This window comes from Prionailurus bengalensis, chromosome C1 (assembly GCF_016509475.1).
Source record: "Prionailurus bengalensis isolate Pbe53 chromosome C1, Fcat_Pben_1.1_paternal_pri, whole genome shotgun sequence".
Classification (NCBI taxonomy): Eukaryota; Metazoa; Chordata; class Mammalia; order Carnivora; family Felidae; genus Prionailurus; species Prionailurus bengalensis.
The window spans coordinates 122349179-122376930 of NC_057345.1; the positions used below are offsets into that span (position 1 = coordinate 122349179).

General features: G+C 35.2%; 1 protein-coding gene across 1 annotated transcript in view; it reads right to left on the reverse strand.

The window, feature by feature from the left end:
• The window catches only part of DPP10 (dipeptidyl peptidase like 10), a 640613-nt gene that overhangs the window by 29879 nt on the left and 582982 nt on the right, over window positions 1–27752 (reverse strand). The window contains exons 18-19 of the mRNA XM_043576604.1: window positions 14954–15052; window positions 14778–14847 (exon numbers count right to left, since the gene is read on the reverse strand). Of these exons, the coding sequence (XP_043432539.1) occupies window positions 14778–14847; window positions 14954–15052 (169 nt within the window). The remainder of the gene's footprint in view (window positions 1–14777; window positions 14848–14953; window positions 15053–27752) is intronic.

Sequence of the window (27752 nt, forward strand, 5' to 3'; positions counted from 1 at the left end):
TGTTTAGGAGCTATACCTTTAAATATACAATATACTTGTATGTTTTCATTGGTACTAGTAATCAGTATTGTTCATATGAAACTATAATTCATGTCATTCATATGAAATCATCAATATCTGTATTAAGAGAAGAGAGCTAAAATGGTTACAATAAAAAAGTCATAGAAGTGATTTTTATGTATTTATATAGAGAAAAATCTGTCAATTTAAAAGAATCGTAAAAGATAATCTGAATACTGCTGCATTATATACACATTTTCTGTAAACTTAGATTTTTTCCCCCCTGTGGAACCTTCTCGAGATATCAATTTTGAGTTTGTACACTTTTAAATAATACAGAAATTAATGCTGACATTTAAGATGCATTCTCTATAGATTATGAAAGAACAAGGTCCAATTTGTTCATAAAAAATATGAGAAGTGATGATCACCCTTTCCCCTTCCATTACCTGGATTAAATGCCACTGTCTTTTCCTAATCATTTCATCTGCATTAAAGTGTGGGAGAATTTTCTATCCACTTAAATGTGGGAAATCTTTAAAAATGAGAAAAATCAGAAACTTACAATTTAAGCTTTGCCCCTTATAAATAATCCCTCTTTTTTTTATTTTTTAAAAAAAAATTTTAATGTTTATTTATTTTTGAGACAGAGAGAGACAGAGGATGAATGGGGGAGGGTCAGAGAGAAAGGGAGACACAGAATCCGAAGCAGGCTCCAGGCTCTGAGCTGTCAGCACAGAGCCTGACGCGGGGCTTGAACTCACAGACAGCGAGATCATGACCTGAGCCGATGTCAGACGCTCAACCGACTGAGCCACCCAGGCGCCCCGAAATAATCCCTCTTTGAGGCGAGTACTGACCCTCTTATCCATATGCATTCAATATGTGTTAGTTTCGTAAGAACTTGATAGTGAAGTAGGTCTGTATTTGGCATGAACAAGTGTGAGATCAAAAGATGTTAGAGAACTTGTGGAATAGATGTGCATTTACTCTTGGGAAACCAAACAAACTTACTCCTGGCTATCTTACCCATTCAAAAGTATATGAATCCACAGAAAAATTGGTGGTTATAAACACTTTTCAGAAAGAGAACAATTTTATTAGAATTTGGAATTTTATTAAATAGTCTAGGTGAGAATTTGAACTCTCATGTGGAATATCCAGGAACTTAATCATTATTCCTATAATCATTAACATGGTCCTGTTGGAAAAGGTTATAATCTAGAGATTATTATACATTTAACTGGGAACAACAACAACAACAACAACAACAACAAAAAAGGTCCTAAGAATTTGGTTGTAGTGAAGTCTCTAATTCTGGTCAGCAGTTTTGATAATTTTCCAAAATCAAATATGCAATGGGCTATGTACCCAGGAAGAATTGAGTAATAAAAAGAGATTATTGATCCAAAAAAGAAATAAATAAAACTTAAGTTCAAACCCTAATTTTGTCCTGCTCCTGATGTTAGAGATAATATACATGATATATTTTAGTCACAGTTCCCTTGTGTTAAAATGAAGACAATGATATTTATCTTTCATGGTTTCAGTAAGCTTTAAAGGTGGTATCTATACATCCTTAAAATGATGTCCTTTATCCAATAAATAATCTTACTAATTTAAGAAGCTCAATAATCAAAAATAAAAGAGAAACAGTGAAAAGATAACATGAAAATCAATCATTATTAAGCATTTTCCAGAAAGACTATTAGAGAAATGAGAAATGGACCTCACATTTTTCTGAGGGGAAACTACACTGCAAAGAAATTGATTCATTCAAAGGCTGAATTTAAACACATTATAAACCCTCAAATCATTTCTTTCTCCCTTTTTCCCTATCTTGGCTGAATTCATTCCTAATGACTAACTCAGGGTTGACTGATTTGTTGGTCATTCATTCATTTATTCATTCATTCATTCAATATTTCCTGAATACAGATAAAGCCCGTCACTGTGTTAAGACAAAACCATACAAAAGGAGTTCTTATAAACAAGGAGTTTACAGTTAATAGAGAGGAAATAAAATATTGTAATCTGTTGTGGTTACATGGTACAACAGAGGTGAGCACAGAATATGAGGAAATACATCTTAAAATGTTAAAGAGAACTTTTCCAGTTGTTTAAAAAAAATCAAGGTACTGGAAGACTGTAAAAAACACAGAGGAATGATTGGGAAGCTCCTATTTTGCAGAATAAAATAGTTTTTTGTTGTTTGGTTGTTTTTGTTTGCTTGTTTGTTTTTTAAATATCCAGAGATTGAATCTCTACTAGGGGTAGAGTGCCACATTTCCAGATATGGATCACACAAAGTTCACTCTAGCATCAGAGTGGAAAAGCAACTTAGAGCAGATGGAACAATAAAGTACAGAAAAGGAAGTGTAGGTAGAGAGCAGTGTAGCAGATTAAATTGACTCATCCAGGGGCGCCTAGGTGGCCCAGTTGGTTAAATGTCCAGCTTTTGATTTCAGCTCAGGTCATGATCTCATGGTTCATTAGTGAGATGGAACCCTGTGTCAGGCTTCACACTGTCAGTGGAATTGGTATTCTTGTTCTGCCTCTCTCTCTGCCCCTTCCCTTGTTCATGCATGTTCTCTCTCTCCCTCCCTCAAATAAACTTAGAAAGAAAGAAAAGAAAATTAAAGAAAAGAAAAAAGAACTGACTCATCCGGACATGGTGTCTGCCTCTATGGGGCTTCAGAAAGAGTGTGGGCTCTTGGACAACCCCATTGGTTCAAAGATCAAGGCAAGACACTGTGGTCCCATGAGCATGATATTATTCAAAATTATAAACAATATCCATTGTTTGTTGAAAGTGTGTTTATGAAAAAAGCAATGATGTTATCTTGATTGTGGGACATGCATGGCTATATAATTTCACTCACTACATCTGTATCACTTAATTATATCCTGCTATTTAATGGAATAATTATACAGAACAGAGCTGACAAACAGCTCACTTCCATCTAGATGACCATGTTGCAGTGCTCTGATATGCATAACACTGATTGATGAAACTCTAGAAAAAAATGAATCATGCTTTCTAGTTAGAATGGCTTAATGTGAAAACTAATAGTGATCATGTCATTTGCTTTCTGGACATCATCCATTTATTCACTCAATATGTTTTTGTGGAGTGACTCTTACTCCAAAAGCTAACCACTAGGAGGCATATGGCATGTGTAAAGATTTTTTTATGTTTTCTTAAATTGTTTAAATATTCCATAAACCATTCTATGAATTATTTCTCTCAATATTCACTTCTAGACTGTGGATCTTCCTCCAGAAACCTTGGTCCAAAATCTAGTGAGAGTCAGAAATTTCCTAAATAGTGTGTAAAGACATCCTGACAAAAATTAGAGTAAACTAGAAAAGTGACCATATGATTGATATGATTCAAGATATTTGGAGAGACTTTGGACAGAAAGCTGTGGCTGTAGGAGGAAACACAGATTTGGAATTGTAATAAGATACAGACGGCTGGATAAGGAGGGTGAAAGAAAGCTTCAGGAACATAAGACTTGATGGATGGCCATAAATTTATTAGAATTTGAAGGAAAATGGATGGAAGAAGAAACAAAGTCATAGAGGTATTCTTAAAATTAATGTAATTTGTTTCACAGCCACTGCCTCGCAGAGTTAGACCTTTGTCAAGTGTAGCATGGATAAGTTGAACATGAAAGAGTAGAAAATGGAAAGGAACAGTGATTTCTTGGCACTGAACGAAACTTTCCAGATCCATACTGCTTCTCTTCATGGATATAGCAAACAAACAACCTTTCATCTTTAATAGTAGTACATCTGTCTGGATTGCTTCCTACCAGGGTCTAGGCATTTAAGTTCATATTTATTTATGTATAAAATAAACATTTATAACTGTAGGCTATCTCAATCCTTAGTTTTGCACTATTAAAAGAATGACAGATTAGTAAGTTTTTATAGGATTCTTCTATATGTGCCAGGCATTATGGAGACACATTTAACAAATCTAAAAAAGGATTATGTATTTCAAGATGCTTGTGATCTTTTTTATCTTCCCACAGCCACTGGCGTAGTTTTTTGCACATAAAGCAGCATGTAAATGTGTTACACTAAATTATGTATATATGAGTAGAAAATAAGAATACTAAAAAAAAATTCAAGATGATAAATGCTGAAATGGATATACATGTATATAGTATAGTTATAAAGATGAATATAGACACTGGGTTCTTAAGGGCTCCCTATAATGTTAAATAGAAAGACAGGAGAACGATAATTAGGTATCCAAAAGGAGAATACAGAATAGGAAAGAGAAGGGTGGTCATGACTCCATAGAGACCACTGTAAATGGAGGTCATGAGATTTATCTGTAGTGGTAATGCTTCTTAGCTTTTCTATTACAGTAAAATATACTGTTACCATTGATTCACTTTTACTTCCTATATCATGAAATTAGGTTTGGGTTTCAGAAAATCTGGCCATACAGAGAGCCTCAGAGGACCATTTCTTCTGAGGTTCCATAATGAAGATTTGGTAGAAAGGGAATTCCAAACTGTCAGAGTCTACTTTCTTCAAGGCCAGTCTTCCTTCCAGCTACTCTGGTATTTGCTGCAGCCTGTCTCCAACTAACGCAGTCATCTTAGAATTTCCTGGATGTAATTCCATCTGTACAGGTGAAGAAATGACTTACAGTCTGTTAAGTGCTAGGTACACTATACAAAAAAGCAAAAAAGTAGTGACACCAAAATCACCAAATCGTATCTTAGCGTCATTTAAGTAATAGTCACTTTATTATTTCTCACTATCTAATCATCCATTTAGGTAAAAAAAATAAATATTTATTATTATTTTTTTTACAGTGGGGACTCTACTTGTCACTGCAGATACTTTAATCTTAAGAAAAAAGATATGCCTTTAAATTATAAGCAACCGGCAAAAACACTTAAAAACCGCTTAAGCCATTCTCACCCATGTAGGTTTCCAAGCATAAATATTTTAGAAATCATCAGCTTAAAACACTATACCACTTTTAAAAATGACATCAAAAAAGAAAAATCCTGGGTTGGTTTAGTAAGTCCTATTCTGTAAAAGTTCTGGGAATTTACCTCTGAAAAACAAGCAGTTTGGATGAAGTAAATTAACATTTAGTATAATCAGCATATATAAATAAAAATACTTTCATTTAGGGGCTCTGGGATGGCTCAATTGGTTAAGTATCCATTTCTTGATTTGGGCTAAGGGCGTGATCTTACAGTTGTGAGACAGAGCCCGTGTCAGGCTCCACGCCCAGTGTGAAGCCTGGTTGGGATCCTTTCTTTCCCTCTCTCTCCCTCTCCCCCAATCACTCTTTCTGTCTCAAAATAAATAAATAAACTTAAAAAAATTCTTTCAGGGCACCTGGGTGGTTCAGTTGGTTAGGCATCTGACTCTTGGTTTCAGCTCAGGTCATGATCTCATGGTTCTTAATATTTGTTTATTTTTGAGAGACAAAGAGATAGTGCAAGTGGGGGAGGGGCAAAGAGAGAGGGAGACACAGAATTTGAAGTAGGCTCCAGGCTCTGAGCTGTCAGCACAGAGCCTAACATGGGACGCAAACCCAGGAACTGTGAGATCATCACCTGAGCCAAAGTCGGACGTTTAACCGACTGAGCCACCCAGGTGCCCCAATCTCATGGTTCTTGAGTTTGAGCCCCACATTGGGCTCTGTTCTGACAGTGAAGAGCCTGCTTGTAATTCTCTCTCTCCCTATCTCTCTCTGCTCCTCCCCCACTCATGTTCTCTCTCTCTCTCTCTCTCTCTCAAAATAAACAAATAAAACTTAAAAAAATACTATCATTTTTCCCTGTATCAACCAAAAATTAGCAAATTCTATAGGCCTGACTACATTATTTTATCTGCTTTTGTAATGAATGTCTATTAAATAATTTCATGGGTGCTGAATTACATATTACATAATTCTGATAATTAAAAAATATTTCCTAAAAGTATATTTTTAATTGTATGATATGTGTAAAATCAAATAGCTTTCAAAGACCATAATACCTACTGGATCATCTTTCTCCTCCATAATTTTTTTATGATCTTTGACATTTTTATTTTTTAAGTTTTTCATTTTAATTCTAGTACAGTTAACATACAGTGTTATATTTTAGGTATATAATATAATGATTGAACAATTTCATATCTCAGTGCTTATTGTGCTAAGTGTACTCTTTAGTTCCCATCATCTATTCCACCCATCCTCCCACTCACCTCCCCTCTGGTAACTACCCGTCTGTTCAATAACTATAAGTAATTGTAAGTATAAATAGTTAAGAGTGTGTTTCTTGGTTTGTCTACTTTTCCCTTTTTGTTTCTTACATTTCACATGTGATTGAAATCATATGGTATTTGTTCTTCTCTGATTGACTTATTTCACTTAGCATTGCCCTCTCTAGTTGCATCCATGTTGTTACAAATGGCAGTATTTCATTCTTTTTATGGCTGAATAATATTTCACTGTGTATGTGTGTGTGTGTGTGTGTGTGTGTGTGTACACACACACATATATATACACATCTTATTTATTCATTCATCTGTTGATGGAACTTGAGCTGCTTCCATAATTTGGCTATCGTGAATGATGCTGCAGTAAACATAGGGGTGCATATTGCCTTTCAAATTATTTTTTTATATTCTTTGGGTAAAAACTCAGTACTGGATCATAGAGTAGCTCTATTTTAGTTTTTGGAGGAACCTCTATACTGCTTTCCACGGTAGCTGCACCAATTTGCATTCCTACCAACTGCGTGTGAGGATTTCATTTTCTCTAAATCCTTGCCAACACCTGTTGCTTCTTATGTTGTTGATTTTAGCCATTCTGATAGGAGTGAAGTGTTACCTCATTGTGGTTTTGATTTGCACTCCCCTGGTGATGAGTGATGTTGAACAGCTTTTCATGTGTCTGTTGGGCATCTGTATGTCTTCTTTGGATGTCTGCTCATGTCTTCTGCCCATTTTTAATTGGATTATTTGTTTGCTGACTGCTGAGTTGTATCAGTTATTTATATATTTTGGATACTAACCCCTTATCAGATATGTTGTTTGCAAATATCTTCTCCCATTCCACAGGTTAATTTTTGGTTTTGTTGATTTTTTTCCTTTGCTGTGCAGAGCTTTTTATCTTAATGTAGTCCCAATAATTTATTTTTGCTTTCATTTCCTTTACTTTAGGAAACATATCTAGAAAAATGTTGCTATGGCCTATGTAAAAGTTACTTCCTGTGTGTGTTCTCTTCTAGGATTTTTATGGTTTTGTGTCTCACATTTAGGCCCTTAATCCATTTTGAGTTTCTTTTTGTGTATGGTGTAAGAAAATGGTCTGGTTTCATTCTTTTGCATGTAAGCTGTCCAGTTTCCCAATACCGTTTGTTGAAGAGACTGTCTTTTTCCCTTTGGATATTCTTTCCTGCTTTGTTGAAGATTAATTGACCATATAGGTGTGTGTTTATTTGTGTGTTTTCTATGCCATTGATCAGTCTTTTGTGCCATTACCATACTGTTTTGATTACTACAACTTTGTAATATAACTTGAGGTCTGGAATTGTGATGCCTCCAGCTTTGCTTTGCTTTGCTTTGCTTTTTCAAGACTGTTTTGGTTATTCATGGTCTTTTGTAGTTCCACATAAGTTTTAGGATTATTCATTCTAGTTTTGTGAAAAATACTAATGGTATTTCAATGGAGATTTCATTAAATCGGTAGACTGCTTTGGGTAGTAAAGATATTTTAACAATATTTGTTCTTTTAATCCATGAGCATGGAATATATTTCTATTTGGGTTATCTTCTATTTCTGACACCAATGTTTTATATTTTTCAGAGCACAGCTCTTTTCCTTGATTTAAGTTTTTCCTAAGGATTTTATTATTTTTGGTGTAATTGTAACTAGGAATGCTTTTTTAAATTTCTAATTCTTTTGCTTCATTATTAGTGTATAGAAATGCAACAGATTTCTGTACATTGATTTTGTATTTAGCAACCTCACTGAATTCATTTATCCGTTCTAGTAATTTTTAGTGGAGTCTTTTGGGTTTCTATATATAATACCATGTCATTGCAAATAGTGAAAGTTTACTTCTTTACCAAATTGGATGCTTTTTATTGGTTTCTCTTGTCTGATTACTATGACTAGGATTTTCAGTACTATGTTGAATAAAAGTGGAAAGAGAGGACATCCTTGTCTTGTTCCTGATTTTAGGGAGAAAGCTCTCAGTTTTTCACCATTGACCATAATGTTAGCTGTGAGTATTCATATATGGCCTTTATTATGTTGAGGTATATTCCCTCTAAACCTATTTTTCTGAGGGTTAGTATCATTAATGGATGGTTTACTTTGCCAAATGTCTTTTTCTGCATCTATTAAAATGATCATATGGTTTTTATCCTTTGTCTTATTGATGTGATGTATCATATTGATGGATTTGCAAATGTTGAACCACTCTTGCATCCTGGGAATAAATCCCATTTGACTTTGATGAATGACTTCTTTAATATATTGTTAGATTCAATTTGCTGGTATTTTGTTGCAGATTTTTGCATCTGTTTTCTTCACAGATATTGGCCTGTAGTTCTCTCTTGCTCTCTCTCTTCCTCTCTCTTTATTTTATCTGGTTTTGGTATCAGGGTAATGCAGGCCTCATACAATAAGTCTGTAAATTTTCCTTCCTCTTTTATTTTGGAATACTTTGAGGAGAAAAGGTATTAACCGTTCCTTAAATGTTTAGTAGAATTCCCCTGCTAACCCATCTGGTCTTGGATTTTTGTTTGCTGAGAATTCTTTAATTACTGATTCAATTTCATTGGTAGTAATTGGTCTGTTCAAATTTCTCTTGCTTTCTGCTTCAGTTTTGGTTTAGGTTATATGTTTCTAGGAATGTGCCCATTTCTTCTAGGTTGTCCAACTTGTTGCCATGTAATTCTTCATAATATTCTTATAATCCTCTGTATTTCTGTGGTATCAGTTGTAATTTATCCTCCTTACTTTCTGGTTTTGTTTATTTAAGTCTCTCTCTTTTTTAATGAATATGGCTAAATGTGCTTCACAATTGTTTGGTCTTTTCAAGGAATCAGCTCCTAGTTTCATTGTTCTTTTCTAACCTGAGTTCCTTCCTTCTACTGGTTTGGGGTTTTGTTTGTTCTTTTTCTAGCTCCTTTAGGTGTAAGGTTAGGTTGTTTAATATTTTTCTTGTATTTTGAGGGACTTTCTCTGTATCCCAAGATTTTGGATCCTTTTCTTTTTTATTTGTCTCCATGTATGTTTTTCTTTGATTTCTTGGTAGCATCTTATTTAACATCGATGTATTTGTGTTCTTTCAAGAATTTTTCGGGGGCGCCTGGGTGGCGCAGTCGGTTAAGCATCCGACTTCAGCCAGGTCACGATCTCGCGGTCCGTGAGTTCGAGCACCGCGTCGGGCTCTGGGCTGATGGCTCAGAGCCTGGAGCCTGTTTCCGATTCTGTGTCTCCCTCTCTCTCTGCCCCTCCCCCGTTCATGCTCTGTCTCTCTCTGTCCCAAAAATAAGTAAACGTTGAAAAAAAAATTAAAAAAAAAAAAAGAATTTTTCTTGGGGTTGATTTATAGTTTCATAGATATGTGGTCAGAAAAGAAACATGGTATGACTTCAATCTCTTTGAATCTGTTCAGACTTATTTTGTGGCCTACTATCTGTTCTGGAGAACATTCCATGTGCAGTTGAGTGTATATTCTGCTTTTTTAGGATGGAATGTTCTGAATGTATCTATTAGATTTATCTGATCCAATGTGTCATTCAAAGCCAGTGTTTCCTTGTTGATACTCTGTTTGGATGATCTGTCCATTGATGTAAGTGGGGTGTTAAAGTCTGCTACTATTGTATCACTTTTGATTACTTCCTTTATGTTTGTTATTAACTGCTGTATTTGGGTGCTCCCATATTGGATGCATATTTATTTGTTTATAAATTTTATGAGAGAAAGAGTAAATGTGCAAGCAGGAGAGGGGCAGAGTGTGGGAAAGAATTTTAAGCAGGCTCCACAGTGTCTCACAATAGTGAGATCATGACCTAAGCCCAATCAAGAGTGACTTAACTCACTGAGACCTCAGGCACCCCTCAGTACATAAATAGTTGTAATTGTTATATCCTCTTGGTGGATTGTCCCCTGAATGATAATATAGTGCTCTTCTCTGTCTTCTGCTAGTCTTTGTTTTAAAGTCTATTTGTCCAATACAAGTATTGCTGCCCTTTCTATTCACATCCATTTACATGACAAATGCTTCCCCATCCCTTCACTCTCAACTTGCATGTATCTTTAGGTCTGAAATGAGTCTCTTGTATGCAGAATATAGATAGGTCTTGTTATTTCATTCATTTTTCACCCTCTGTCTTTTGATTGGAGCATTTAGTCCATTTACATTCAACATAATTACTGATAGGAAGGTATTTATTATTATTATTTTTTATGGTTATTTATAGTTCTCTGTTCCTTTCTTCCCTTGCTTCTCTCATGATAACTCGGTTTTCTTTAGTGATATACTTGGATTCCTTTCTCTATTTTTTTTGGCATATCACTGGTTTTTTATTTGTGGTTACCATTTGATTTGTATATAACATTTCTGTATGTAGCTGTCTACACTGAGCACATTTTAGGTGTATGGTATCATACTTTACATCCTTTTATTCTCATCCCTGTGAGTGCCTTGACTTATTTTTATAAATATACTTATTTTTACTGCTTTTGTGCTTCCTACTTTCCTTACTCTAGCTCATGGTCTTTCCTTTCCACTCAATGAGTCCCTTATAACATTTCTTGTAGGACTGGTTTAGTGGTCATGAATTCCTTTAACTTTCGTTTGGAAAACTCTTTTCTCTCTCCTATTCCTTTCTTGCTAGATAGAATATTCTTGGCTGCAGATTTTTCTCTTTCCGCACTTGGAATACATCATGCCACTCCCTTTGGCTTGCCAGATTTCTACTAAAAAATCAGCTATCAGCCTTTTGATGTTTCCTTTTTATGTAACTGCTATCTTTTTTTTTTTGCTGCTTTTAAAATTCTCTATCACTACTTTTCCCAACTTAATTACTATGTATCTGGGTGTGGACTTCTTGGGTTGATTTTTTGGGGGAATCTCTGTGCCTAGTAGATCTGGATTTCTGTTTCTTTCTCCAGATTTGGGAGGTTTACAGCTTTATTTCTTGAAATTTTCTGTCTCCTTTTCTTTCTCTTCTCCTTCTGTAATCCATATAAAGCAAATATTATTACATTTGATGGTGGTGTTGAGTTCTCTAAGTCTAGTTTCCTTTTTGAAAACACACACACACACACACACACACACACACACACACACTCATGTGCTCAGCTTGGTTACTTTCTATTACTCTGTCCTTCAGGTCACTGATCCAATCCTGCTTCATCTAGTCTACTATTTATTACATCTAGCATATTTTTAAATCAGTTTAGTGTATTCCTTATCCATAATCGGTTTTTTTTTTTACCTCATTAAGTGTCCCACTAATGTTCTCTACTCTTTTCTCAAGTCTGATGAGTATCTTTATCATCATTACTTTAAATTCTCTATGAGACATATTACTTATCTCCATTTTGCTTTGGTCTCTTGCTGTAATTTTTTCTTATTCTTTTATTTGGGACATATTCCTGTCTCCTCATTTTGTATAACTTTATGTGTAGGTTTTTGTGTGTGAAGGGAGACAGCCACATCTGCACTTGCAAGTAATGTCTGTATGAAGAAGAGGGTCTTAGTATCCTGCTGTATAGTGTAGTGTCTGCTGTTCACCAGAACCTGGTGCAAGGTCTTCTATGTGTGATGTGCGAACCCTGCTGTGGCTGAGCTGCTCTTTCCTTCAGCCCAGTCATCTGCAATAGCTTTCTTTGCTTGTTGTGGGCAGTGTTTACTCCCTTGTAGTGTCAGTGGACCAGTCTGGGAATGCCTTGGACCTGAGTTGAGTCAGACCAGGCATTTGCCAAAGACATTAGCACCAAACTGCAGGACACTTTCCCTGGTTGTCCTCTGAGAAGATTTCATTGGCGGGTGGGGCATGCAGTCAGACTAGTTGTCGGCCTCTGGCCCACTGCTATGTCTCTGACTGGTGTGTGTGTTTTATCTTTCCCTCTCTCAGGGGCATGAGTCACAGTGGAATGGTGCTGACTATTGTAGGGGCCGCTTTCATGCTGCCAGGGCTGCAGCACCCACAGGGAGGGCTGGGGCTAGTAAGCTTTGAATGCTGCCATTTTTCTGTAGGCAGGGCCCTGCAGCACCCAGACTGAGAGACACTGTCTGAAGGGGTGGATCTGTGGAAGCTGATAATTTTAAATATTAAAATTACTAGTACCAAAAATAACTACGTTTGTGGTTTCAGTTTATTAAACACTACATGCAAGTGTTTATCCTCCATCAAACACTATGGTGACGTGTCTCTATAAATTATCCCAAGTTATCATCTCCAACTTTTATTTGTAAGGAAGCTGAAGCTTAGAAAACATAAGCAATGTATTGGTAAATCTTTGAGCTGAGATTTGAACCCAGGCTACCTGACTCTTAAATCAGTAACTTTATTGTACTATCCTGCCTCTAAAAAAAAAATGATTATCTCTTTTTAACAACAGAAATTGTCTTGTGCTAATCTCTTACAAACTAATTTCTTCTTAAAAACAAAGTCACTCAGACTAAACCTCATATTGGATACCAAAACGAGCCCATTAGTTTCTCTGACTCAAGGCTACAGAGAGAATCTGTAACTTCTGTCTACTTTTTCCCCCTATGTGTGACATTATTCTGGAGCCAATGAATACGCAAGTGAGGATAATTTCTTACACGTCTATGTGAACAAGTGAGGCATGCTTCACAGAAGAATGCCTGGTAGGGTTCTTTTCCCTGAGAACCACATCCCCATCACACAGAGAACAAAAAGAACAGCCCCTTTTGGAGATATGACTGAGACAGAAGACAGGGTTAAGATTTTTTTCTTTTTTGTTTCATTTTAATGCCTTAAATATTTTCATATATTTTAATGCCTTAAAATATTTAATGCCTTTCAAATATTTGAATGCCTTAAAAATTTATTTTCAATAAATCACACATGAAATTCAATTAGGGATTGAAAACAGGTAGTGAAAGAGAAGAGACCTATAAAAGAGCAAATAACAACCTTCTCAGCAAGCCACCAAGAACTCTCAGGGCCTTCTGGTTATTAGGGACAAAGGAGAACCAGATGGGCATGACAAACTAGATGAGGTCAAGGCATTAACATTAGGAATAGATACTGGAGTGTGGGAAAATATTAAGTATAATATTTTCTGTGTTTAGCTGCTTAAAATTAAGTGACAACTTGTTTCTATTTATTAAAGAATCTAAAGTGAATGCAATCTGTATACAAATAATGAACTGTAATCAAAATAATTAAAACAATCATACGTGCATGACACTTTACATGTTGTATTTCATTTAATCTAAAAAGCAGACATAACAGGTAGGCTGTACTTTAATGCTTGTTTTATATTTGGAGAAACTGAGTCTTATATGAGGTTAAGTAACTTGCTCAAGGACACAGCTAATACATGACAAAACTGGAACTTGAAGCCAGGAGGTTTGATTTCACAGACTGAATACTTACCCTCTATATTAAGTAGTCAACAAGTAATGTTATTTTCATTTCTCTTTTCCTATTAAGGCTCTGATATAATTACAGACCATTTTAAGCATTGTCATAGCAATATTCTGGCTGGTTTCTTAATAAGGAAAATAATAACTCTTGAGAATGAAATGCTACATCTATATCAGTTTAATCAACCATTACATGTTATGGGCCTCTGTGCCTAATGCTATATGTCAAAGTATGATCTCACAGAAAGTATGAATGAACTCAATTCCAAGTTGGAAAAAACCTAAAAGGTTTTCTGAGCATGGGGGGGTGCTTCCTGCTGGCTATGAAGCCAGGAAGGAAAACTGGCAGGAGTGATACAAGTATAAGCATTGTGGTTTCAGCAATGGAAGAAAATGTTTCCTCAATGTTGCATAAGCAACTGATAAAGAGCATAGGTCCTAACTATGACAACATAGATGCACCTTAAGGACATTAAGGACCTAAGTGAAATAAGCCAAAAAGTCAAATACTTCATGATTCCACTCTCATGAGGCATCTAAAATAATCAAACTCCTAGAGGCAGAGAGTAGAATGGTGTTTTCCAGGGGAGGGGGAAATGGGGAGTTGCTATTCAGTGGGTATAAAGTTTCAGTCATGCAAGATGAGTCAGTTCTAGAGATGTGCTACACAACACTGTGCCTATGGTTAACAGTACTTTACTGTGTGCTTAAAATTTGTCAAGAGAGTACATCTCGTATTAAGCAGTCTTCCAATAACAAAAAAAAATGGCTTTTATGAACCCAGCATAACTTTGATAGGACAAAAATATCACAAAGAAGGAAAACAATAGACCAATATTATATATGGAAACAAACAAAATGAAAAAGTGAACATAGGGCTTGAGTAATTGCTAAACAGATATCATAAACCAAACCATATGTGTCACTATTCCCAGTAGTGACATCAAATTCAATTTGAGAGGTAAGAAGTACAAACAAATTACACATCCCTGCATATTATTTAGTGGTGGTGTCCTTGACAAATCCATACCACTGACAGCTGCCCCAGTTAACTACACACATAGGATTTCTTTTGTTTTTTAATCAGAATGCTGTCGTGTGAGGCATATGAAAAATTATAAAGCCTTTATATTCCTTCATTTCAAAAACAAGTGAAATACTTACATTATTAACAGAAGAGCATACTGGTTTCGGTCCGTAAAATCTTTGGGAAAGGACAACTGTAAAGGAAGTTCTTTTAAAGAAAGAGCAAAATATTAAAGATGGAGAGTCATTTACATGTAAAAACTATGATTCATAGAAAATTGTTGTTAAATAACATAGCATGCACAAAACTTTACCATAGTCATCAATATGAAGCATTTTAATTTCTGACTTCACTATCTTCTTCTTCAGGATAGCTTCCTTCAGCATAGAATTGCTTTCCAATATAAAAAACTCTATAAATCAAAAAAGTTAATTTAAATAACTAACTACTATGTATTGATCAGGAATAAGTGCAGCACAACAAATAATTATCCAGTGATTGTCATTTGCTAAGCACTGTGTGAAGCACTGATTAAACTCTTTAAAATTCTTCTCCTTGTAGATCTCTACAAGTTTTCTAACTGACCTTTCTTATTTCAGTGAAATTTTGTCCACATGCCCTATTCTTGGAATTAACATTTATATCTTTAAAATGCAAATCTGATCATGGTCCTACTCTGCTTAAGAATATTTAAAAGAATTCAAAGTTATCCCTTTCTTCCTTCCTTGTTTTTATTATTATTTGTCCTTATAATGTTTATGCTGGATTTGGAGATGACGTTTACTATGCCCAGGCATAGTAAATAAAATATAATATATAAATAAATATAGTAAATAAAATAAAATATGAAATTATTGGAAATATCAGGAAAATATTACCCACGATGAGTAAAAAATCCAGTCAATAAAAATAACCTAGAAATAATACAAATGATATAATGGATTGAAAATAACATTAAAATAGAGAATATAATTCTATCGCTTGTGTTTATTAAGATGAAAAAAAATAGGCATGAAGATCTTAAGGGGATATATGAATGAAATTTAAAAATAAGACACAAATTAGAATTCTAAAGATTAAAAACAGTAAAATCTGATATTCATAAAAACTATAAGATCTAAAATGAAAAAAATAGCAGGTGGGATTAGTAGCATAGTAGATACTGTAGAAGAAACAATTAGTGAATTTGAGACTATGGCAAATAGACAATGTAAAAAATAAAAAATCAAAAAACAAGTTGACAAACCATGAAAAGAACATCAGCAACTTGTTGGAATTTGAACATCAGCAACTTGTTGGAATTTTTATTGATACATTAAATCTATAAATTTATTGGAGAGATTTCACATAGTGAGCCCTCTAATTCATAAGTATGTATGTATATCCACTGAGCCTTTAAGATCTCCCAGCAATGATTGTTTTTTTTTTTTTCATTTTAGGGGACTTTCACATTTTTATTAGATTTACTATTGGATATTGTCAGATTTCTTGTTACTTTAAATGTTTTGAACTATTTTCAAATTTTGCATTGCATTGTATTTCATAAAACAGTTGATTTTTGTGTATTATAACTGTAACCATGAAAAATTCACTCTTTGCTAAAAGTTTTGTGAAAGTGTCTCAATTCCATATTTTTATTTGGTTTGTTTACAGATATATCTTCGGCAACGAAAGATAGTTTTCTACTTATATTTCTTCCCTCATTTCATTGGCTAAATAATACAGTGATGCATAGAGGGGTGAGAGTGGACATTCTTCCCCAATATTGGGGGAAAGCAATCAGTCTTTGAATATTAAGGATGATGTCAGTTGTAGGATTTTTGTAGATTCCAATTCATCTTATGAAGAAATTTCTATTCTTTCTATTTTTAATTTATTGTTACTGGTTTTCATATTTATCAAATTTTTTCTTCTAATCCTCAGCATTAACAGTAAAATAAGGCAAATTACATTGATTGATTATTGAATATTATAGCAATCATGGGTTCTTCAGGTACCCCAATGTACTCATAATATTCTTTTACAAACTGGTAGATTTTACTTGCTGGTATTTAGTTAGCAAATTTTGCATCTATATTCATTAAAAAGGTCTTCCTCCCTCTCTCCCTCCCTTTCTTCCTTCCTTGTTTTTATTATTATTTGTCCTTGTAATGTTTATGCTGGATTTGGAATTTGGAATGCTGGCCTTATATTTTCTGAGATTTTGTGTAAGCTTGGTATAAATGTATTGAATATTGCACAGAATGCACCAGTGAAGGTAACTGGAATTTTCTTTGTGGGAAGAATTTTTTTTATTTATTTATTTTTTTTTTTAATTTTTTTTTTCAACGTTTATTTATTTTTGGGACAGAGAGAGACAGAGCATGAACGGGGGAGGAACAGAGAGAGAGGGAGACACAGAATCAGAAACAGGCTCCAGGCTCTGAGCCATCAGCCCAGAGCCCGACGCGGGGCTCGAACTCAGGGACCGCGAGATCGTGACCTGGCTGAAGTCAGACACTTAACCGACTGAACCACCCAGGCGCCCCGGGAAGAATTTTTTTTAGTAGATAATGAGATATTTTCATATTGTACTTACCCTGCCTGTTTAGACCCATTTCATCTAAAATATGAAGTTTACTGCCTTAAGATTACTTATAATATTCTATTACTATCATTCTAATGTGTGTAGGATCTGTTATTAACATTATGTATTTTGTTAATGAAAATGATGAGAATGTACATTTTCTTTGGTGACCGTACAGAACTTTATCAATTTTATTGATCTTTAAAACCATCTTTAGTTCTGTATATTTTCTCTACTGCTAGTCCATTTACTTTATCATTTATTTCCACTTTTTATTCCCCCCTTCAATGTAATTTGTTCTTCTTTTTCTACCTACTTAAGGCAGAAGCTTAGATAATTGATTTCCTTCTTTACAAAGCAAGAATTTAGAGCCAAAAATTTCTTGTCACATTGTCAGGTGTTTTCCTGTGGCTCAAAATATTTTCTAATTAGTGTTCTAAATTATTCTTTGATTTATGTCTTACGTAGAAGTTCAGGTCTCATAACAAAACATTCTCAGCTCTTCTTCTCCATTCCTTATTTTGGCTTCACTTTTGAAAGCTATTTTCTAATATCATTATCCAGGTTAAGAATGATGTTTTCTTTTTCAGCATCATTTAATTAATTAATTAACTTTAATTCCAGTACACTTAATATACAGTGTTATAGTGATTCAACAATTCTTTTTTTATTTTTTTAATGTGTGTTTATTTTTAAGAGAGAGAGCAGGGAAGGGGCACAGAGAGAAGGAGACAAAATCTAAAGCAGGCTCCAAACTCTGAGCTGCTAGCACAGAGCCCAATGCAGGGCTCAAACCCACGAACTGTGAGACCACAACCTCAGCTGAAGTTGGACGCTTAACCAACTCAGCCACCCAGGCGCCCTGTGATTCAACAGTTCTATACATTACTCAGTGTTCATCATAAGTGTATTGTTCATCTCCTTCACTTATTTCACCCATCCCCCACTCCTCACCTCTGGTAGCCATGTTTACCAGAGTAAACTGGTCTGTAGTTAGACTCTGATTTTTGGTTTCTCTTTTTTTTTTCCCTTTCATTCATTTGTTTTCTTTCTTAAACTCCATATATGAGTGAAATCATACGGTATTAGTCTTTCTCTGATTTGTTTCACTTAGCATTATACTCTATAGATATACCCATGTCGTTGCAAATGGCAAGATTGTGTTCTTTTCTATGGCTGAACAATATTCCTGTGTGTGTGTGTGTGTGTGTGTGTGTGTGTGTGTGTGTGTATCTCACATCTTCTTTATCCATTCAACTATCAGTGAACACTTGGGCTGCTTCCATAATTTGGCTATTATAAGTGATGCTGCAATAAACATAGGGGTACATATTGCCTTTCGAGTTAGTGTTTTTGTATTCTTTGGGTAAATATCCAGTAGTGTGATTACTGGATTGTATGGTACTTATATTTTTAACTTTTTAAGGAGCTTCCATACTACTTTTCACAGTGGCTGTGCCAGTTTGGATTCCCACTGATAGTGCACGAGGATTCCATTTTCTCTCTTTATTGCCAACATTGTTGTTTCCTGTGGTGTTGATTTTAACCATTCTGATAAGAGTGAAGTGATACTTCATTGTGGTTTTGATTTGCATTTCCCTGATAATGAGTGATATTGAGCATCTTTTCATATGTCTGTTGGCCATCTGTATATCTTTGGAGAAATGTTTGTTCATGTCTTCTGTCCAGTTTTTAAGTTGATTATTTGTTTTAGGGGTGTTGAGTTGTATCAATTATTTATATATTTTGGATGCTAACCCTTTATTGGATATGTTGTTTCAAAAATATCTTATCCTATTCTTTAGGATATCTTTTAGTTTTGTTCATTATTTCCTTCACTGTGCAGAAGCTTTTGATTTTGATGTAGTCCCAATAGTTCATTTTTGCTTTTATTTCCCTTGCCTCAGGAGAACTATCTAGAAGATAATAATCTACATCAGCTACAGCTGATGTAAGAAAAATTACTGCTGCCTGTGCTCTATTCCAGGATTTTTATGATTTCATGTCTTACATTTAGGTCCTTATTTTGTGTTTATTTTTGTGTATGGTGTAAAAAAAAATGGTCCAGATTCATTCTTTTGCATGCAGCTGTCCAGTTTTCCCAACATCATTTGTTGAAGAGACTGTCTTTACCCAGTGCACTTTCTTGCCTCTTTCATTGAAGATTAATTGACCCTATAATTGTCAGTTTACTTCTGGTCTTTCTATTCTGTGTGTCTATTCTGTGCTAGTACTATATGTATATATGTATATATGTACACACTACATTATGTATGTATTATGTATACTATATTATATATACATAGTGCTATATATGTATGTTATATAATTACTACATATATACTATGTACATACAGTACTCTGTATAATATACATAGTATATATATTATATATATACTATATATATAAACTACATATATATATATCATAATTATATAGTCGATACTACATATATAGTATAGTAATATGTATTACAGTATATATAGTACTATGTATATTATACTATACTATACTAGCATATATACTAGTACTATATATATTATATATAGTACCATATATACATCATATATAGGTAGTAATATGTATTACAGTATAGTATATAACTATATATAGTATAGTAATACAGTAATGTATATTACAGTATATACATAATAATATATAGTACTGCATATATAGTATACATATATATAGTACATAGTATATATAGTATATATGTAGTAATAATATCACATATAGTACTGTGTATATAATGCATATATAGTGTGCATATATTTACATATATATACATATATACATACAGTACTGGCACAAAATAGACACATAGATCAATGGAACAGAACATATACTATATTCCAGTATGTAATTATTATACAGTATGTGTATATTATATACAGTATGTATATACTATATATATGTGTGTGTATATATATATATAAATATATATAAATATATATATAAATATATATAAATATATATATATAAATATATAAAAATATATATAAACATATATATATATATGGTTTGTGTGTGTGTGTGTATATAAAATACTCTATATTATTATTACTACTACTGCTACTACCACTACAGCTTGTACTATAACTTGAGGTCTGAAATCATGATACCTCCAACTTTTGCTTTTTCAAGATTGCTTTGACTGTTAGGGGTCTTTTGTGGTTTCATACAAATTTTAGGATTATTCTATTTCTTTGGAAAATGCTGTTCATATTTTGATAGATATTTCATTAAATCTATAGATCCTTTGGGCAGTATGGGCATTTTAACAATATTTGTTCTTTCAGTACGTGATCATGGAATATGTTTCCATTTCTTTGTGTCCTCTTCAACTTCTTTCATCAATGTTTTATGGTTTCCAGAGTACAGATGTTTCACTTCCTTGGTTCATTTTATTCCTAGGTATTTTCTTATTTTTGGTGCAAATGTAAATGGGATTGTTTAAATTCTCTTTGCTGCTTTATTATTAGTGAATAGAAATGCAACAGATTTCTATATACTGATTTTGTATCCTGCAACCTTACCAAATTCATCTATTCCATTAGTTTTTTGGTGGATTCTTTAGAGTTTTCTATATATACTATCATATCATCTGCAAATAGTAAACATTTTATACTTCTTACTCACCAATTGGATGTTTTTCATTTCTTTTTGTTGTCTGATTGCTGTGGCTTGGACTTCCACTATCATGTTTAATAAAAGTGAGATGTCCCTGTGTTTTTTCTCACCTTAGGGGAAATGCTCTCAGTTTTCACCATGGAGTATATTGTTATCTGTGGCTTTTTCATATATGGCCCTTATTATGGTCAGTTATGTTCCTTCTAAACCTAGTTTGTTGAGGGTTTCATCATGTTGTACCCTTTCAAATGTTTTTTCTACATCTATTGAAATGATCATATGGTTTTTATCCTTTATCTTAGTGATGTGACGATTCATGTTGAGTGGATTGTGAATGTTGAACTACGCATGCATCCCAGGAATAAAACCCATTTGGTTCTGGTGAATGATTTTTTTGTTGTTGTTGTTAATGTAGGATCCAGTTGGCTAGTATTTTGCTGAGGAGTTTTACATCTATGTTTATCAGAGATACTGGCCTATAATTCTTTTTTCATAATGTCTGTATCTAGTTTTGGCATCAGTGTAATGCTGGCCTCATAGAATTTGGTAGCTTTCCTTTCTCTTCTGCTTTATAGCGTATTTTGAGAGGAATAGTTATTATCTGTTCTTTAAGTGTTTGGTAGAATTCACCTGTGAAGCTGTTTGGTCCTGGACTTATTTTTGTTTTAGGTTTTTTGACTACTGATTAAATTTCATTGCTTGTACTCAGTCTGTTCAAATTTTCTATTTCTTCATGATACAGTTTGGGGAGGTTATATGTTTCTAGGAATTTATCCATTTCTTCTAGGTTGTCCAATTAGTTGGCATATAACCTTTCATATTCCTTTATAATCTTTTTTATTTCTCTGGTGTTAGTTGTCATTTCTCCTCTTTCACTTCTTATTTTCTTTGAGTCCTCTCTGTCTCTTTCTCTTTCTCAATTATTTAATTATTTAATATTTTTGATGAGTCCTGCTATAGGATTATCAATTTTATTAATCTTTTCAAATAGCCAGCTCCTGGAAACCCTTTTCTGTCTCCTTCTAGTCTTTTTATTTTTTAATGTTTATTTATTTTGAGAGAGAGAGAGAGGGAGGGAGGGAAGGAGGGAGGGAGACAGGGAGGCAGGCAGGCAGAATGAGAGTGTAGCAGGGGCAGAGAAAAGATGGAGACACAGAATCTGAAACAGGCTCCAGGCTCTGAGCTATCAGCACAGAGCCCAACGCAGGGCTCAAACCCATGAACTGTGAGACCATGACCTGAGCCAAAGTCAGACACTTAACCGACTAAGCCACCCAGGTACCCCTGTCTCCTTCTAGTCTTAATGATAGCCTTCCTGGATTGAGCATTCTTTCTGCAGATTTTTTTCCTTTTAGCATTTTGAATATATCATGTCACTCCTTTCTGACCTGAAAAATCACCTGACAGCTTTATGGGGTTTCCTCTGTATATAACTATTTTCTTTTCTCTTGCTGCTTTTAATATTCTATCACTATTTTTGCCTTTTCAATTACTGTGTATCTTGGTTGGACTTCTTTGGGTTGATTTTGTTGGGGGCTCTCTGTGCCTCCCGGATCCTTCCCTAGAGTTGGGAAGTTTTCAGCTATTATTTCTTCAGATATATTTTCTACACCCTTTTCTCTCTCTTCTTCTCTTATCCCAATAATGTGAATGCTATTACGCTTGATGTTAAGTCTATTCTCATTTTGCATAACTTTTTTTTTCCTCCACCTGCTTAGGCTGATTGCTTTCAGTTACTCTGTCTTCCAGGTCACTGATCCATTCTTCTCCTTCCTCTAGTCTACTATTTATTCCGTCTAGTGTATTTTTAATATCACTTATTAAGTTCTTCATATCTGATTGTGTTCTTTGTTCTGTGTTTGCTCTTTCTTAAGTGTCTCAGTGATGTCCTCCATTCTTTACTCAGGTCCAGTAGATCTCTTTATGATCACTAATTTAAATTCTCTATTAAGTGTATTATTTGGGTCTGTCTCACTGAGGTCTCCTGCTGTAATTTTTTTCCTATTCTTTCATTTCAGACATACTCCCTCTTCCCATTTTGTCTAAATCTTTGCGTCTGTTTCTGTGTGTTAGGAAAGTCAGCTACGTCTCATGCTCTTGAAAGTAGTGCCTTACAAAGACGAGGCCCTGTAGCGCCCTTCAGTGCAGTGTCCCCTCTTCCGCAGAACCGGCACTTCGGGGGTGATTCCTACATGTGCTGTGTGTGCCTTGCCACTTTTTCCACCAGTCCAGTCCTCTGCAATGCCTCTCTTTGTCTTTTGTAGGCAATGCTTGGTCCTTTTGTGTTAGCAGGGCAGTCTTGGGCTGCCTTGGGCTTGAATTGTGTCAGACCAGGTGTTTACCACAGATACAGTCAAACCTGACTGCAGAATGCTTTACCTGTTTGTCCCCTGAGAAGCTTTTTCTTGGTGGGTGGGGCCTTCAGTCAGACCAGCACTCTGTCTCCTGCCCACTACTGGGGTCACAGCTGGAGTAGTGTATGTGGTTATCTTCCCCTGTTCCTGGGACTGGAGTTACTTTGGAGATCTGTTGGCCCTTGTCAGGGCTCCTTGCACACTGCCAGACTTGTGGCACCTTTTGGATGGGTTCTGGCCAAGAGCATGTTGGAGGGGCTGGCTCTGCCACGGGCGAGGATCCACAAAGTGCATGGGGGAGGGGTGGTGGTGTTAGTAAGGTTGTGTTTATCCTCTGGGGGAGGGGATCTGCATTTTCTAGGACTAAGGCCAGCCTGGCTGGAGGGGGCAGATCCGAAGTGCAGGGTACGGAGGTGTGCAGGATGTTCAGTGTTAACAAATAGCGAGTGTCTGGACCCTGCTGGTTCCTGTAAGTGGTCATGTGTTTATGGTGGGAGGTGGGGGCAGGAAATGGTGCCCATCAGCTTCTTTGTTTCTGAAGTCTCTCAAGGATCCCTGCCACTCCAGCACACTCATGAGATTGATCAGTGAAGAAATCTCCCTTCTGTATGCTGCCTCTATGCTGTGTCTCTGTGGACTGTTTCTTGTGCTGTCTCTTTAAGGGTGGGGACTCAGTTTCCTCTTGCTCTCAGCGTTCTCCCAGAGCTGAGTCCACTCATTTTTTTTTAAATTTTTTTTTAAGTTTATTTACTGAGAGAGAGAGCGAGCACATGAGCAGAGGAGGGGCAGAGAGAGAATCCCAAGCAGGCTTCCCGCTGTCAGTGTGAAGGCTGAGGTGGGGCTTGAACTCAAGAACCATGAGATCATGACCTGAGCCTAAAACATGAGTCCAAAGTTTAACCAACTGAGCCACCCAGGAGATCCCTGAGTGCATTCAGTTTTCAAATTTTACGTTTTGAGTACTGTTGGTTGTAAAAACTCGTGAAGTTCAGCCCCTCTGGTTTTTAAAGCCAAATGTCATGAGGATTTGTTTTCCCCATGTGGGCTCCCCAATGTGACAGTCTGCTTCACTCCCCTCTGTGCCATGGCAGCATCCCTCCCTCCCGCAGACAGTGCCAGAGTCCCCTTAGTTGTGGACTGTGTTCTGCTAGTCTTCTTGGCATTTTCTGGGTTATTTACACTGATGTGAGTGTTACCTAGTTGTATCCCTGGGACAAGATGTGCTTGGGGTTGTCCTATTCTGCCACCTTCTCTGGAATTCTTCCATCATCATTTTAAAGACTGCTCTATTTTTTTCCCCCTGGTGAGACATTTGCATTAATTCTTGGCTTTGCTACCATGTATGTAATGTGTGGATGTAATATGTCCTTCTAATTTTGATGATGTAAGGTTGTTTTATTTTTTAAATAACCTTTTCTATTGGGATACATCCTGCTTGAGGCTTGTTGAGCTATTTTATACTTTTCATCTTATTTGGATTTGACCATTATTTCATCATATGTTTTATTGCATGCCTCTCCTTTTGACTCCAGTTAAAAATATCATAGATACAGATCATGATCTATGTTAGCTTAGGCTCTGTTCACGTCTTCCATTCTTGTTCTTTTTGTGTTTGGAAGTTTCTCTTGATAATGTTTCAATTTTGCTGATTTTTTTGTAGTGTCTAATTTACTTTCAGTATTTTCCAGTGAAGTTTTTATTGCAGATATTTTAAGTTCATAAAGTTCCTTTGAAAATATTCTATTTATATTCACATTGTATTCAACCTTTGCTTGATTTTCAAAATCATATATGTAATAGCTGGTTTACTGTATTTGTCAGAAGGTTCCCTCCCTGTCATTTCTGAGTCTGTTTCTATTTACTAGCTTTTTTCCCAGTTATGCATCACATTTTCTAGCTTCCTCACAAAGCCAGTAGTGTTTTATTGGATTCTGACCATTATGATATTTACAGTGCTTTGGATTTTGTTCTTTTGGAAACTGTTGGACTTTGTTCTGGCATATGTTTAAGCTATTTGCAGCTCAGCATAATCATTTCAAGGCTCTGAAAAATATCTTTTTTAGTGTGGGTTTGGTTGACCTCTGCTATGCGGCTAGTGCTGCTCTACTACTAAGGCATGACTCTTGTGGGCTGTCTCCTAGGAGAACATTCTAGTGTGTTGCCTGATTGGAACTTTTATCATATCCCCGCACTTTTTGAGCTCTGGCTTCTCCCAAGCTCACAAAGCATCCTCCTACGTCTGCCCAGCTAGGTGTTTTCTGCAGTGGACTTCAGATGATCCTCCACAGCCCTATTAAGATTTCTGTTTTGTTTTGTTTGTTTTGTCCCCATTTGCCTCTTCCTATCCATTGTATTTGCCCATCTTCTCAACATTCCCAAAGCTTCAACCTTTCTGAACTCCAGTCTCTGTCTTTAGTATGACTCTGAGATACCACTGTACTCTTCTTGGATTGTTCTTCATTGCACTGAGATTCAGAAAAAGATTCCAGCCAGAAAGCCAGGGCGATTACATTAATCTCACTAATTTCCCTTCTTCTAGGGATCAGAGTCCTATCCTGACTATTGTCAGATGCTTGAAAAGTGTTATTTATTTTATCCAGTTTTTCTCTTTTCCTTTCTTTTTTTTTTCCCCCCTAGCAAGAGGCTTTTTCTACTTTTAGTTCAGTGACTCCATGGCCAGAATACAAATTTCTTTTTTTTTTTTGTCAGTGGTTTATCATTGATACTTTAATTTTTTTTTTAATGTTTATTTTTGAGACAGAGGGAAACAGAGCATGAGTGGGGGAGAGGCAGAGAGAAAGAGGGAGACACAGAATCTGAAACAGGCTTCAGGCTCTGAGCTGTCAGCACAGAGCCTGATGCAGGGCTTGAACCCAGGAACCATGAGATGGTGACCTGAGCCGAAGTTGGATGCTTAACAGACTGAGCCACCAAGGCGCCCCTATCGATACTTTGTTAAATCTAAACTCCTTAGAATGAAACATAAGACACTTATGACCTGGCTGCAGCTTGCCCCTATCACCCATACATATATCTTTGCTTGTAACTTAAATGTTTCTTTCCAGCCACATGGAACAACTTTTATCTTGCAAGTTTGAATTTTTCATCCCTTCATCTTTGTACATTCACATTCTTTGCCTTTCTACTGACTTGCTTCCTTGAAATTGTGTCCACTTCTATCAGAGGAAATTAGAACCATCTAACTTTATGTTTCCTGCACTGTCCTTTGAATTCTGTGTGTGATTGCAGGCACATCAAACCACATCTCTTGTAAATAAGTGCCATCCTCTACAATACAAATTTGGGAAATTAGATGTTCTCAGAGGTTTCTTCTATCACTAAAATGTAAGAAATTCCAGATATTCAAATAGGATATTTTCAAGGCAGCTATACCAAATATTGTTATAAAAATTAAAATGTGTATGCTTAAACTCTATATACCTTAATCAAAGATTCAGCATCTATAATCTAAGAATAGTCATAAAAATGCACTTAATTGTGGATAAAACCATTTGTTTTGTATTTAGAAGAAGCCAGTGTCACCTGATATTTGCTAACTACAAGGAGGACGGTTTTTAAAGAATAAATCCTGTTAAATTTTTACTTTTATACCTCTAGCAGATCATCTTGTTGGCTGTTTTTTAAATAAATGACAAGTGGTTTATTAACATGGCTAATTGACAAATGAATAGATACAGCCAGAGGCACCAATGAGTGTTATATATTAATGATTTCTCTTTATTATCAAATATCAATGGCAAAAAATAAACCTAATTACATATAAACTAAATACATGAGTACAGGGCAGTTGAGAAATTTTTTACTTCTAAATAAAAAGGCCATTCATTTAGGCATGGGGGAAAAAGTCAATTCTATTTTAAACAAAGAAATATTGTAAGAAAAAAATATAGGAAATGGTAAAGCCATTTTGAAAATATTAAGAGCTGGTAGCATTTTTTTTCATAAATTCCAAAAACACAATACACAGTTTTTTGGCAAAATAGTGTGAAGAGGAAGAAATGTTAAGATGTGATCTTAAAAGAGAAGAAATTGATAACAGAAAATTGGGAAGAAGAAAGGGAAAGAAAAGAAAGTAGAAGAGAAGTAAAGAGAGATGAGAACACAAGATGAGATGGGAAGGAGGAGACAATCATATATGCTAAATTAAGGAGAAAAGATGAAAATGTAAAAAGAAGAAAGAGAAAATGGTAATAATATGAGATAAAGGATTTTTGAAATAACTAAAGTTTTACATATTTATACCTCCTCTCAAGGCACTGAGCATTTTAAAGAAGGGTTTCTTTATATACACACATATGTACACACATATATATGTATGTATATGTGTACGTATATATACACTCACACACATACGTATATATATGTATATGTATGCAATACATGTTCATTGTAGAGTGTTAGGGAATACTCAAGAAGAAAGAACAAAGGTCACCTGGAAGGCTGCTAAGCAAATCCAAGAATTTTAACATTTGTATTATTTTCTTACAATTTTAGATGCATTTCAAACAGTTTTGTTAGTGTGACATAAACATCTGGACTCC